At 34.5% G+C, this 16,364-nt stretch overlaps 1 protein-coding gene across 1 annotated transcript in view; it reads right to left on the reverse strand.

Annotated features, from left to right (window-relative positions):
* Window positions 1-789: 789 nt before the first annotated feature.
* The window catches only part of CA8 (carbonic anhydrase 8), a 41,472-nt gene continuing 25,897 nt past the window's right edge, over window positions 790-16,364 (reverse strand). The window contains exons 5-9 of the mRNA XM_083361232.1: window positions 11,290-11,352; window positions 9,687-9,735; window positions 6,571-6,683; window positions 3,294-3,476; window positions 790-1,341 (exon numbers count right to left, since the gene is read on the reverse strand). Of these exons, the coding sequence (XP_083217358.1) occupies window positions 3,342-3,476; window positions 6,571-6,683; window positions 9,687-9,735; window positions 11,290-11,352 (360 nt within the window). The 3' untranslated portion in view covers window positions 790-1,341; window positions 3,294-3,341. The remainder of the gene's footprint in view (window positions 1,342-3,293; window positions 3,477-6,570; window positions 6,684-9,686; window positions 9,736-11,289; window positions 11,353-16,364) is intronic.

A 16,364-nucleotide genomic window follows, 5' to 3' on the forward strand; every position in this document is an offset into this window, starting at 1 on the left:
AGTGTCTAAGTTCAACTTTTTATCTTTTCCTTAAGAGTAAATCCCTCGGCTAAATTACTGTTCTTTCTTTTCAGGGCAGTCCTTAAAGAAGAAGGAACTATTTTAAATCCAGAAAAACTCAAAATAATTGAATAGCTCATTCTTTCTCATAAATTCTTCATGGGTATGCTTTCTTTCATAAGTTATATCAAATACACCTGTGTAACTGCATGTTCAGTAACTGCAATCTGCAAAATCCTCTCTGTGTTATTGTGTTATTACTGTGAATAATTTATATGGGATCAGAATGATATAAGCAAGAAATACATACATATTTAAAAGAAGGTACTCTGTAAATTTAAGTCCTTTGAAGTATCCCTTTTCATCTTTTTTCCATATCACAGCATAAATATGAACGTCCCACATATCTTATTTTGTTTTGGGTGGAAGGTAGAAAAGGAATTAAGCATTAAAACATTTTGAAGTGTTTTAAGAATGAGTAATTTAACACAACAGATTCTACAATCATCAATTACTAACAAACTAACAAAATAAGTTTCTCACATCACACCTTTATGTGACAATTTATGACAATATGACAAACACGAGCTTCCTGGCACTTCCAGGACGAAGTCATTACTCTGCTGTTTCTCACTGAACACATCAAATTATCTTGAATTCTACAGCTATGTGCTTTGCTTCTAAGATAGAACATAAAAGGACTCATAACAGAAATAGGTTCAATCATTTCTCCTTTATAGAAAACCATTAAATTCAGTTTTCATATAACAACATTAATGTGCACATATACTACACTCAGTCACAAGCAGTTCTACACCAAGTGAATATACATTCAATTAATGCAGAGTATTGGAAATGACTTGAAACATTTGGAAAACTATAGATGCCAACAAGCAAGTAGTAGAATGAGAATCAAGGTTAAAAAAAAAGTGAGATCCTTAGAGGTCCTTAGGCAATATCACAGATCTTTATTCCAATAAAAACCCAAAATTATGTAAGCTCTTAAATTATAATGCAGTCTCAAAATTATTGTTGGCCTTCAGATAAAGCTGAAAGGCTTCAAGATTATATCCTTGTGCTGTGTAATTGATGAATGGTTCCACATTACATCTTCAGCCTTCTCTACTGAAGCTAATCACATCAACTCAATATTTCAGTTCAAAGGGGAGTTCATACTCCTTGCTAGGAAAATTCAGTTCAGTATCTTCAGTAAAGTATCCAGCAATGTGATCCATTATTCAGAAAGATTTCTAGGGTGACTCTTTTTAATCCCTTTTAGGCAGGTCCAAAGACTATAAAATCTTCAGACAAGATCAACTGGCTCAAATCAGAATCAAAGGTCTGGGAGATGAAAAAGAACATAGTATATCATGGTTAATATATTTTTCACTGTATTCTCTGTGTAATTAAAATTCCTATTTGAGCAAGCCAAAGTTGAAAGTTAAAGTTCATGGTTTGTTCAATGCAGTTCCATTCATGAAAGTAAGCAAAGAGCCTGATTTTAATGTCATGCACCAGATTTACTGCCTTGTTATGGCTTAGTGTGATGTCCAAATGAATTCTTAGACTAATTAGCAACCAGAGATTTGCAACCAAATACTGCAGAAACCCCATTACCCTGTAATTTTGTCTAGCATTTTTATGATGTGCATCTAAAATACAAAATAATGCAAAATCACTAAATATAATTTGGTATGAGGTTAAATGTTTGAATCAGCTTGGGATAAAATAATATGAAAACCTGACATTCACATTCTACAATTCTAATTTAATATCCCCTTCCATGAATATTAATATATTCCATGTTCAATTCTATTTTTAGCTTCCAAAATTGCAAGTTACTTTAAAAATTGCAGCCTTCATTTCTTCTGAGAAAAAAACAAGCTAAATGATATGTTGGAGATCCAAAATCAGCTTCATCATTTATTTCAAAATCAACTGTTGAACAGCCTATATTGAACTGACTCTTTGGCCAAAATAAAAAATTTAAAATTTTTCCTTCAAACTTTCCTATGTGGCAGTTTTCCCAATTTTCAGCACTATTTCCCTCATTAGGGGAAAAACTGAGAAACATTTGTTCCCTAATAAAACAATCAGCAACAACTGAGAGGATTTATTTTAAAAATGGTGCAGTGGGCAAAACATTATTTCCCATCTTTCTCAGTATTATGCTCCCGATCCATTTCAGGAATCTGAAGCTGCTCTCCACACAATTAAAAAAAAAGATCCAACAATGGAGCTCCACCATCTCATCTTGTTGCACCCAGAATTACTGAAGAAACAAGATTAAGGAAAGGGATTTTGTAGAATTTAATAGTTCAGCTACCCCTGTTATTTTGTCCATTATAAGAGTAAAAACTGTATGAATTATGATACCATTTATAAGACCAGCATTTTGTAATTACTGTCATTCCAATTTGAGATCTCTGCTGCTTGGCCCATCATAAAATTAGGCACAGGGAAATCATTTAGCTGAAGGCCCTGCCCCTATAAAATAATTGTCTTAACCTCTTAGGTTTCAACTAAGCATGTTATAAGGGCTGTTTTATTTCTCCCAACCTTAAAACTCTGAGATAGTTAAAATGTTATGTGATCTTGTTAAACAATAAAATTCATTACTTTTAGATTTAGTCCTCAATTTATGACCACAATTGGGAGTAAATTTCTTGTCGTAAGTCATTACGGTCATAAGTCAAGGCACCAATGTGACCAGAGTTGATTTTACTTTTTTTGTGATCATTGTTAGCATATGTCGCCATGGCTGTTAAGTGAATTGTGGAACATTCCTCAAATGTCTAAAAGAGCATCCAACAAAGGTTAAGTTTTATTTTCTGCCATTCCAGAACAAAGAATAATGGATTTAAATTAAAGGAAAATATTAAGAAATATTTTCCTAATATTGGGAAAAATATTAGTAAATATGAATATTAGGAAAAAATATAATAATAAAAACAATTTGACAAAATGGAAACAATTAGTCAAAGAGGAGGTGAGCTACTTTTCAGCGGTAGTATTAAAACAAAGGGACTGAATTGCTATTTGCCAGGGAATCCTATATTAAGACTTTTGCACAGTGCAAGATTGGATTTAAAAACATAAATGTCCTCTTTCAACCCTGTGATTCTTTGAGTCTAAAAATGACTTCATATATTAAAAATACGGTCAAAACACAATGTACAGATATTATACATTTCTGCTTCTCCAAAAGAAATGAATAGGTACTTAATGCATTATGCTGAAATTAGCACAGAAATCATATTTTACATAAGTCAGTATTTTGATTTTTCACTTACCTATATTTTGACTATATTTCTTTTTCTTTTTTGAATCATTTGTCTCTGCTACTGGAAAGCAGCCCTTATGACTCTGTCATTAAGTGGCTGTGTTGGTCTAAAATTATCTCCTAAGTTTCCATCGCAACCTTCTAGGAGCTCTGCTCCTTTAATATGAGTCCTCAGTCCTCGAAACTCTTCTATCTAATAAAACAAGGAAATGGACATTTGACTCCCTCAATTAGTATTTACACTGTAAAAGGTGTGTGTGTGTATGTGTGTGTGTGTGTGTGTATACATACATATATACATACATACATACATACATATGTGTGTGTGTTATTTTTTCTCTCTTTATTTAATATAAATCCCACCACTCAACTGTTATGGCATACAAAGCTTTTAAAAAAATATCTAACCAAGAATACATTTAAACTGAATTAAAATTAACTTAAATAAATTTAAGGAAGTGTATTGGATACTCCCATGCATTAATTCATTTCCCCTCTTCTCACATTAAAATTTACAATTTCTTATCATCTTTTGGAACATTCTGAAGAAGGCTTTTTAGGTATTATAGACTTTACTATATCAAAGTAATGATCATTACAAACAGAAATTGGATTAAAATAGAAGTGAAAAATTCCAGTATGTTCTTGGGAATGTGCCAACATTTCAACACATTTCCATTCCTGTTTTATTATGACATGATTACAAGGCTGAAATGAACCAACAACATCAAAGCCACCTGGCTATTCTAACTGTTGTTGATTCATTTCTTTACTATAAAGCTTTGATAACCTATTCTTTCTTAATTGTAACATAAGCCTTGTATTTCACAAGGAGACAACCCAATTGTTGGAAAACCAGGACAAAATTGACCTTTTAAAAACAGAAAAATAATGAAAGGGTTTATGAGAGAGTAGGCAAAACTAACAATTCCAGAGAATACGCTTTTAAAATGAATCACTGGGACAATGTAAGCAAATGATTACAGGGATCATAGAAAGTGTCATAAACATAGGAGAGAGAAACAATATTTAGCCAAGCAGGAATTGTCCCACTTCTCACCAAGAAGAAATTATAATCAACTGATCTATAAGCAAAAAAACCAAGAAGGAAAGATCTGCTCTTATTGTTAATATCGGTAAACAGTCTATGTACTATTGTTAGAAATGATCTTATGTAAAACAGAGAGATTTCTTTCTGAAAAAAGCAGAATACTGTAAAGTTAATAGTATTGGTGGTGATAGTTGTAGTAGTGGTAGCAGCAGCAGAATGAATGAGTGAAGACGAGAAACACGAATGAATAAATATATATTGAACATTCTCTTCTGGTGACTGCATGGACAAATGCTTGTTATCACAACTATCTTCAGCAATATTTTGTAGGTCTTCCAAGACAGACCTGTAATATCTTTGATCCCATCTATTCATCTTACCTGTTCCCTTTACTATCCTCAATCCTGTCCCATCCTTGTAATTTTTTTTTCTAGTGTATTACCTATGTACATCACATGTTCCAAATATTGTGCAAAATGAACAAGATCTTCTTGCATCTATGGTACACTTAATAGTTACCTATATATTCATAATTCTCAGCAATATTATTCTTTCATCTTCTTTTTTAATGTCCATACATCACTACTGTGAAATCTATTGCTTTAACTATTCTGGTCTTTCTGATCACAGCAATATTTTTATCTTTTAGGATATTTTCCCTAGGATTAATCCCACTTTTACCTATTCTTTAGGCCAAGAAAACTGAATCATCTTTGCCAAGCTTGTTGAGATCACTTTTGTCTTCCTAATCTGTAACATTAGTCTAGATTTTTCACTTTTATTTTATGTTCCTAATGAGATCTTCTAAATCTTCTTTATTTTAAGTGACGAAAGTGGCTGTGCATATCCTAATTGTTTTAGCATGTATAAAGCTCTATAGTATAAAATATATATTCATCAGCATTTTCTGTTTTGTTGCAAGTCTGGAATGTCTGAACACATAATTTAATGCTTTAAAACTTGGCTTCTTTAAATAGGACATATTTTATGAAAAAGCATTGAGGTTAGTGATTGAGTATGCATGGTAATGAATTATTTTCCTACAATCTATTGGATATTTATTTTGCATAGAAACTATTAGTGTCTCTAGTGTGGAGTATGATGGGGCATTTATGATAAATAATACTAAAGCCAAACAAGTACATAAACGTTGATACTGGGGAACTCTTTGCTTTAAAATATGCTTATCAGATGCATCAGTTCACTTTGGCATGTACATGTAGTAGGCACACTGTAGTAGAATTTCAACTGCAGCCACTTAGAAATAATGTCCTGTAGTTCACATTTCATGAAAAGTATAGTATCTGTCTTTATCTGAGTGGGAATATCTGTGAAGCTGATGGATTTCCATTCCATATAGCTAGAGTCTACCACTGTAGCAATTTTGAGAGATTAGTCAACACAAGAATCCTCTGAGAGTTAAAAAAACTAATAAAATAAAAATGCGAATTAGTTTGACACACAGTTGCTTGCCACCAATAAAAATGAAATAAGTCAGGGGTTTTGAGGGGGAAAAATACTATTAACCCAATCTGCTTCAGTAGCCTGTACACTTCTATTTAAAAGAAAAAGAGCAGATGATCTGCATGTGCCCTTAACTCTCTGTTACCTGCTGGCCTTACTTCCGATACTGTAATCATGTCCTTTTGTCAAACATGGATAGTAGCAAGAAGGAAGCATATATCATTCGAAAAAAGTCCTTTGAGAGAGGCAGAAAGCAAAGTTTCCCATGAAGAGAGAATTGCACATTATCTATAATTGTCCCCTATACTCATGTGAGTTCTGTGTCAGCTATGGAACATGCTGCCACTGGTTGAAATGGCTCTGGAAAGTAAAACTAGCTAGCAACTGCTGGATAGCTTTGCATTAGGTCCTCGAGCACACAAACAAGGCTATTTCGCACATCTGTTCAAACATCTGCTATTGCTCGTTTTAAGCTTTTTTAAAGAAAACTGCTGGGCATTTATTTATTTCTCTTTTCCCCTCTACTTTTCTTTCTTTTTTTCACGGTAAGTTTTTATTTTTATAATATACGAGAAAAATAGTAACAACTGTTCTTCATTTCTGACCTTTCCATTTTAATAACACAAATGATTTAACCTTTATTTTAAAAGCCATAAACGGGTCAATTTAATGAGATTTCCAGGAAAGAACAAGTATAAAGCCTTGCAATATGTTTGCATGTTGTGAACTTTCACTGAGAATTTCAGGCTGTGGTCATAAGCACAACCATTACCTGAACTTGGGATACAGTTAGAGGATATCTAAATAAGATCCACGTAACACCTTCACTGCAGGGTGGGACCGTGAGAGAGCCTTCATACACCCAATAGTCTCTTAGCAGTGGATCTGAAATTGAACAGATACCTTGGTTTGAAAGCAATAATGTAAACATAGTTGAAGAAGTGAAATCATCAAACTTTTTCTGTATGCAACCTAAAGCTGTCAAACAGAGTCCCTAGAAAGTATCTCATAAAAGGCAACTTGCAGAATTTTATCCCTAGATCGTTTTACAGCAGAGAGGTTTGTGTAGACTAATTTTCTAGCAGAATGCAATAGAAAACATGATGATATGCTTCCCAGGATAGTCTTATAAAAGCAATCCTTTCCATTAGAAACAATTCAAATTGAAAGCATGGCAACCACAATGGTGGTTGCTACTGTAGAAATTAGAAAATTTAAAAAAGTGTAAAGTCGATGAAAACTGGGGTTGGAATTTGTCAGCCAATTTTACCATCTATCCTGTAGCTTTAAGTAATAAATATGTTATTTAAGTCCAAAGAAACATCTAATAGTCAGACATTAGGTATTGTTCAATATTATTATTATTTAAGATTTAATCTTAAATTCGATTTCAGTCTGGGACTGGTAAAAACTTAACAGTTCAAAACAGTGGTAGAATTCAAATACGTGAACAACCAGCTCTCTGTGTGGATGCCACTTCTGAAAGTCCATTCTGGGCCTGGGCAACAAAAAATTAGCTACCGGTTCTGCCGAAGTGGTGCGAACCGACTGAATACCACCACTGGTTCAAATCCTAAGCAAGGACCTAAGAGATGTTAAGGTAACTTTTGAGTACCGGTATATAGGCATTTTTTGCAGTCAGAATATTCAGGTCTAATAAGTTTAAAATTTCCATGTATCTTGGTAGCCCTTTGGGTATTGCTCCAAGGGCTCCTATTATATCAGTACAACCAATGATTTCTTCTTCCACAATCGCTCAATTTCAATTTGCAAATCAGAATAGTTCATTATTTTTTCTAGCTGTTTATCTTCAATTCATGCATCACCTGGTATTGCAAAAGAAATAAGTTTTATTTCTTTTCCACAATAGTGATGCCAGGAGTGTTGTGGGCCAGAGGTTTGTTTGGATCCAAACGTTCCACAGGATCTTGACCTATTCATTTTCAAGAACTTTGTCAACTTGGTATTCCCAGTGATTTTTACTGCATTCAAACCAAACTTCTGGCAAAGTTTCCAATGTATGTTTTTGGCAACTCAATCATGATGTTGTAGATAATCAGTCTATGAAATTTTGTTGCAGGCACTGATAAGATGATCCACTATTTCATCTTTCTCATTGCATAAGCAACATTTGCTCTTGTTACTTACGTGTTGGATTTTTGCTTTCATGGAATTAGTCTGCAAGTCTTGTTCTTTAGCACCCAAAATGAACCCTTCAATTTCTTTCTTCAGTACTTCTAATCTCAACCAGCTCCACTTTCTATCTGCCTTTCCTTCAATGTCCTTCAGGTATTGACTGTGCATGGGCTTCTTTTTCCAGTTAGAAACTCAATGCTTAATTGTTTCCTTTCAATATTCTATTTTCAATCTCATTATTTTCAAGAAGCTTCCCTTGTTCGCCTCTCTTAGTGCTATTACTGTTGTTATTGCTGAAAACTTGTAAAACAGCCGAAGTTCATGAAATGTTTGCATTCTTTTCTAAAATGCTATGAAATGCCTAGAAATAATATCAAAATCTAACAGTATTTTATTATCTCTCAATATTTCATCACACATGCACGTATATCAGTTAGTTAAAAGTCCAAAACAACCAAATTGGATCCAGAGTTATCTAGAGGTTGATGGAATATATTGACTTTATCAAATTTAATTCCTTTGTGACCTTTATTTTATCCCAGTTGAATTTGCTTGGAATTCTATCCATTCTATACATAATTGCATCCATTATAGTCACAAATTTCTCAAACCAAGTAAATAGACATTTAATGAATGGCAACTGGCAAAATATCAAAAATGTATTTTGTCCTTGGAAATGAAGAAAGGAATCACTTAAGAATACTACCTGTCTATGTATTAGATGACTAAAAAGGAACTTTTTGTTTCAATTATGTGCCTCTTTTATGTCCTTTTCTCTTAATTTTAATAATGGTAAACAATGTTTATGGGTATTATGATGTTTTATAATTTTTCCAAACAGCAAACCTTTCTATCACAACATATTTACCTATATTATTTGAGATGTTTTTTTAAATTAATGAAACCTTGTATTCTCAACTATTTATTGTGTTAAGAAATATATATTTATTTAAATATCAACAATAATTAAGCAAGAAGACTCCCAAGATCTCACAATGTTCTGCGAGTCAGGTTAGTTCTCTGTAAGCATGTATTTCTCACTTACAATGCATGGAAAATATAAGTGTAAAACTGAGAACCTGTATTACATTCTAATAGCTCAGAAGTCCTAGGCAAAAGGAGAAAAAACTCATAGATTCCATTCATAATAACTTCCTATATCTATAGAAATAGTAACTTACTGTATTTCCAATCTAAAAAATAAGTTACAGAATATGAAATATTCTTCAGAATAAAAGAACTGTGTAAATATTATCTATTAAGATATAATTGCCAATTGAGATATTACCTGTCTGAATTCTATTGGTATTATATTTTAATGTAATACAAGGGCAAATATTTTGAAAACTATGATTCAGTACTGTAAAAAATAGAAATGCTACCTGGTGAGTATTCCACACATAGTATTTTGCTCAAGACTTTTGTTATAATGGGCTATACCAGTATTCTCATCCTGATGATCTCTTAATGAAAATGAATTTACAATTCTGAGAATGTCTAGCTGAAGCTGTAGCCTCAATGGAGCTAGAGTATAACTAGGTTACAGAACACTGGAACCTACTGTGTTCAGAGCTATGTTTGTTAGCAATTCAATTAAATTAAAACTGTTAGTTGAAGTTGATAACTTGACAGCAATGATTTTTTAAAATTTAATTCATATCCCTTTTGTATGCATAGACTCTGTTAACAACTAAAAAGCAAATGTTTAGTGTGCACAAAAATTTGTGGCACAAAAATAAGTACCGTACTCACCTGGTAATAATGTGTTAGGATTGAAGCAAGGTATTATCTTGGAGTTGCCCTGAAAAGTTAACAAAATCCAGATTGTTTTTAGTTCTTAAGCAAAAAATATATATGTGGATTTAGGAAAAAGTGGACTGCAATTTGTGCAGTACTTCAAAAGGAAAGTAAGGAAAATGATGTAATTATAATGGTCTCCCAGAAATCAATCTTAGTTTACCTCTCATAATCTATTGTGTAGGCTTGTAGCAGATAAGTTTGACTTACATTGGCATTGATAAATGATGATGCAAGCACCCATGCCAAGTCAACTCTATACAAAAGTGATCTATACATGGGATGAATGGGTGAATGACACCCAGATATATGAATATTTTTAAAAAAGAAATGTTCAAAATGTCACATCATTTTTCAGGACAGACTTGGTTGCCCTTAAGAGTTGTATCAATCTCTGAAAATATCAAAGTGATTGGAATTTGTCATACTCTTAATTGAAAATAATGACTTAATCTAGAGAGGACTATTTGAATATTAGAAATGTGGAACCTTCAACATATACAATTAAATGTTTCACATAATCCCAATTCCAGCAACATGGAAACCAATATAGGTTACAAAGCACCTGGAAAAGCTGCCCCACTGTAAATGTTTAGTGCAGGTTCAGTAACTGAAAGTCCTACACAAGGCTATAGTGAATGGTATCCTTCTGGACTGTCTGGAGGGATTGGTCTTTAGAGTCACTATTTTGCAAGAGTTCTCTTCCTTTCTCTCAAGCCAAGCTCCAAAGGTATGTTGATACTGAGATATGGTGAGCCATATGATTTCATTTTGCCTTCCTTCTGTTCAATATTTTTTGGGGGGAGATGGAGGGTCATTCAGGTTTTTGGACTGGGTGTCATCAGTAAGCCTATAGAATATTAGAATCCAAATCCAATAATGCTAGTACCATTTATAATTGCCTAAATTCAATAATAACTAGAGGACACAGAACAAATTAAAGTTAAATCCAGATAAGATAGAAGTGTTCTTAGTAAACTGGACTAGAGAATTGTGGGCCATCTTATTTTTGGACGAGGTTTTCCTGCACCTGTAAAAGCAGATCTCTAATTTGGAGTGCTTATAAATTTTTAGCTGTTTTATTTGTTTGTTTGATTTCTATAGCTGCCCGCCTCAGCAAGCAACTCTGGGCAGCTCACAGTTCAGAAACATATATTACAATTAAAATCTTAAAAACAGTTTAAAATATTAAAAACTGTGAAAACCATTAAAACACTAAAAAACATCAAAACATCTAAAGCTGTTCATGGCTTCTGAACTAGAAGCATATTTGCGAATCAAGCATAGGTTCACATTAGCTGTCAAATTAAAGTTTACCTTTTGGCTACATTTTGTTTCGATTATAAAGATGGTTCTCTTTTTTGCTAATGAATGTCAATGTCAAATGTGATTTGTAATATAGAATTGCAATTGATATTTCAATATTTTGGATATTTAGTTGAGAAGAAAAGAGGAGTGTAAGTACCGTATATTAAATAAATTCTGTATATTCCATTTCTCCAGAAATTCAGATCATATTAAGTACCTGATCCCCAATTATATAGTAAAGATATTTTACCTTATACTGAATGTCTTGCAGAATCTCAGTCACAGCCTTTAAGCCTGAATGTTCCTTTCCTATCTGAAATAAAACCAACAATAAATAAATATTGAAATACAATGCAGGTTACTCTTTTTCTGAAATAGGTTTAACAACATTTTATTCTCTGACACTTTGTTATATCAAACTAAAAAAAAGTAATGTTACTCGTTATGTATATATGTTATTCCTATGTGAAATTCATGACATTTATGTTGTTTTTTCTTACATTAAAAACCATCCTCCTTCTAAAGCAGACATGTCAAACACAAGGCCCGGGGGCCGGATCCGGCCCGCAAAGTGGTTTCATGTGGCCCGAGAAGCCATCCTGGAAACAGTGAGGGAACGGCCCCCACTGCCTTGGCCCTGGCCTAGAGACCCTCCTTCTGCCAGAGACCCTCAGATCTGTCCCACTCCTGCCCAGGACCCCATAGGCACCCTTCAGGCGAACGATGTAGAGCTGGCCATGCCCACCCAGTAGGCCACACCCACTCTAGCCATGCCCACCCAGTAGGCCACGCCCACCCAGGCCATACCCACCCGGCCCCCTGAGGCCAACCGCAATGCTGATGCGGCCCTCAATGAAATTGAGTTTGACACCCCTGTTCTAAAGAGTTCAAGAGAACCTACCTTTGTTATAATCTCACAAGAATGCTATGTGACTGGTTGCAAGAAAGTAACTAGCTAGACTTATCCAGAGTACTTTACAGTGCACTTGGATTTAAACTTGGATCTTCAAGGTCCTAGTCTGCACTATTCTTGCTACACTGAGTCTCATTTCCTTTCTTCTCTGTTTTGTTCTTTCCTAACTTAACTTACATATGTTATGAAAGGACAAAACAGAGAAAAAAGGAAATAAAACTCAGTGGGTCTAGAAGGCTAAGAAAGAGTAATTTAATTATCCAAGAACACCTTGCATAATTCTATACTGAGTAATGAATGAACTGCCATGGGCTTCTTATCTATAATGCAATACAGGCTATAAAGTAATTGCATAATTAGCAGTTGAAGGCCAGATTCCAAACAGAATCCCACCTTTTTACATAAATGTATATAAAATGTATGTCATGTGTATATTTATGTTATTCTACAATATATTAATTGCAAGAATGTACATGTGTGTGAATTAAGAAAAAACTATTCCACACCGAGTTTGAACAGATAAAAAAATCAGCTGGTTTAATTAATCCTTCTATTACTCAAGACCTATGGTCCTTTGTTAGTGTGCCAGACTTGACAAACTTTGAATGAATTGAATGAAATTGAATGAACAAATAAATGTTGGCAGGGACATGAAGAATATAAGGTTCCAAGAATCAAGAATGAGTTAAAGGGCATGCTAATAAGTCACATTCAACTTCGCTAATGTGAGACACCAAGAAGGGAAAAAGAACAAATAAAAGCTTTAACATGAATATTTAAAGAAGCAAAAATGAAGATTAATAAATAAATATATGCTATTAAGACCCACAATGCTTGTGGCATGCTTGTCTTCCTGCCTGAAAATAATATTTGCAGCAAAAGCAAGTTCATAGCAGTCCTTGAAGAAAAAGCAATGGTTTAGGATAGCAAATGGCCATACTTTGAATGATAGAGATAGATAGATAGATAGATAGATAGATAGATAGATAGATAGATAGATAGATAGATAGATAGACAGACAGACAGACAGACAGACAGACAGACAGACAGACAGACAGACAGACAGACAGACAGACAACCTTTATTGTCATTTTTTACTGTGGGCAAAATGGCACACATTAAAAATGAAATTTAATTGCTTGCTCTCTAAGTGTACACATACACAACACACATTTAAACGTACTATATACAACATATGTATAGACCTACACTCTTACATATAAGTAATATATAAATATTAATCACTGTCCATCTTGAATACATAACGGAAGGAGGAAGCTTTAGAGTTCACAAGGTTAGTACTCTATGGAACAAAATTGTGACTGAATCTGGATGTTCTGCTTTGGATACCACGATGCCTCCTTCCAGAAGGTAACAAAGAAAACAGGTCATGAAGAGGATGTGTAGTGTCCTAGACAATCTTGTGAACCCTGCTCAAGCAACACTTATATTCTATGTCCTGGATGGAAGGGAAGGAACTGCCAATAATCTTTTCAGCCATCCTCATCACTCTCTGCACTGCCTTCCTGTCTGAAGCAGTGATGATTCCAGACTGTGATGCTGTATGACAGGATGCTCTCGATCGTCCCTCTGTAGAAAGTGGTCAGGACAGGGGAAGGAAGATGTGCTTTTGTCATGCGACACAGAAAATGCAAGCACTGCTGGGCCCGCTTCACCAGCGTCTCGCCGTTGAGTGACCAAGCCAGCCTACTTGTTAACTGCACACCCAGGAATTTGATGCTGGTAACCATGTCCACAGGTGAATTATTAATGCACAGAGGAGTGTGGCTGTGCCTGCCTTTTCTGAATGAAAAGATGTATCAATTCAAGAAAATGAATCCCTCCACAGAAACATATATTAGGAGAAACTCTCAATAAAGGGGAGAAGAAAAAAAGGGACAGTGGATTAGAGTAACAATCAATAGCAAGACAGAAAAGGCATTCTATACTGCCGTAACAAAAAAAAAAACAGGTTTTAGATCCTTGAAGATCAAGCAGACTATTCAAAGAAAAAAACACCAGATACTGCAGAATCAGAGACAGCATCAGATACAACTTTGCTCTATAAAAGACAAAGAGAAACTGATAATTCACTGTTGTAAAGAACTTAAATGCTGATGAATTGTGGTGTATGCCAGGAATAAGGATCAGGTACATAACAAAACAGCTTCTAAGAGTTATCAGAAAAATGTGAAGATAAAGGGGACTGAAAGTATACTTCTTCTGGATTTGTGCAGATATATGATGCTCTATAGAAATGTATAATAGTAATAAAGCACACATGAGAATAACTGGAATGCTTGGTGAATAGTGGAATCCTTAGTGTTGAGCTTGGATTTATATATATTATACTTAATTAATAAAAATATTTTTTTAAAAAAAACAGGTGGTGCATGTAGAGTAGCAGATTGCAATGACAGAAGAGCACAATCCAACTGAAAATAAAACCTCTATAATACAAAAGACAGTTTGCCTATGGAACCAATTACACACAATAGTGATTGCTTCCCTTTGGTTGGATGTGTTCAGAAATTAAGTTTCTATTTTTTTCAGGTTAAAGGGTGAAGTCTCTGGGAAGGGAAATGAGAGAACATTCAAAACTCCATTAGATTATTGCACAAAATTAAGATTATTCTAAAAATGTAATTTTGGATTTCAAAAAAATGAAAATATGGCATATGAGAGTTGTGTTGGGAGTCTCCCGATACTCCCATGTTACACCTCTGCTCCGTGAGCTGCATTGGTTACCAGTTGTCTTCCGGGTGAGATTCAAGGTACTGGTAATGGTGTTTAAGGCCCTACATGGCATGGATCCAGAGTACCTTAGGGAGCACCTGCTGCCGGCATCAACTTCCCTCCGCCCTGTGCGCTCCCAAAGAGAGGGCCTCCTCAGGGTGCCACCGATCAGAGAATGTCGATTGGTGGCCCCCAGGGGGAGGTCCTTCTCTGTGGGCGCCCCGGAGCTATGGAATCGGTTGCTGGTTGAGCTCTGGATGGCGCCCGACCTTCGCTCTTTCCGTCGCGATCTGAAGACATTCTTATTTGAACAAGCCGGCCTGGCCTGAAGGGGGATGGGTTGGGTTTTATGTCATTTTTAATATCTGTATTTACTGTTTTTAGCTGGGCATATGTTTAATTTTTTTTAACTTTTGTATTTTTGTATTTTTATATATCTGCCCTGTTCACCGCCCTGAGTCCTTCGGGAGAAGGGCGGTATATAAATAAAATTATTATTATTATTATTATTATTATTATTATTATTATTATTATTATTATTATTATTATTATTATTATTATTATACTTTGAAAGTTGATTTAAAGTGTAATAACTGGGTAGGAAACATTTCCATGTTAAACAACCTTCATCAACATCTTACATATTTGCTACACTGTTTAATTGGATTTTGTTTGTTTTGGCCATAAGAATAAAATACTAGAAGCAGGTAATTAATTGAGCTACATAATCACTCAAGTGATTATGGAGCAGAAGCAACTCTAAAATGTGGACAGCAATTCATTCATAAGAAAGAAACTTGCATTCTGAGTCTAAGTCACAATATGAAAATGATAGATACTGGAGAGGCCAATAAATAGAAACCATTGATCAATATTGTTTTTATTAATCAGCATAAAATCTAATTGGGCTGCTTTGACTCAAACCTTGGAAAAAGGCTATTCTAATATCTACAACTCTTAAATATCCCACCGACATTGACAACTCCAAATGCTCATGCAGAACTCTGGCAGCTATGACTGTGAATTATTTGCTTGAAGGGCTATGAAGGTCCTGATTAAAATATACAGCACCATAAGAGGAGAAAGGAGGGGTCTTGAAGTTGCTTGTTAATAATTGGCACCTGGGCAGCAGACTGCATAGGCATATCATTTAGTTGATTGAAGATTTCTTTAAAAGTCCACTTATTGAAGAGTACTTAAAATTTCCTCAACTCCATTAAAAAACTGTTCCATCTGAATAAATTTTAATAATGTGGAGGAGGCCATGGGAAAATGGGAATTAATCGTTTTGTTCTACCAACAGAGAGCATCCCTGCTGATGCAAACACAGTTCTGCTGCATCAATTCATATAAATAAAATGAGATACAAAATCACTGTGCTCTTTTATCTGTTGTTGCTGTCGATGGAGGTGATAGTACATTTCCTCTATTTTGGAGTTGTGCAAGTGGTCTTTATGGGAACTACTGACTTAACATATTGACAGAAGTGGAAATATGTACCTCATCCTAGATAGTCAGTTGTTATTTGTACTTAGTTGCTTGTAATTATATAACATGTACTTTATAAGTGCGTGTGTTTCCCATGAAATGAATTTGGCACCCACCCAAATGGTTCTTAATCATAGGACATACAGCACTTAAGGATCCGGTAAAGAGATAATTTCAAAATACCTACT

This window comes from Vipera ursinii (assembly GCF_947247035.1).
Source record: "Vipera ursinii genome assembly, chromosome: 3".
Classification (NCBI taxonomy): domain Eukaryota; kingdom Metazoa; phylum Chordata; class Lepidosauria; order Squamata; family Viperidae; genus Vipera; species Vipera ursinii.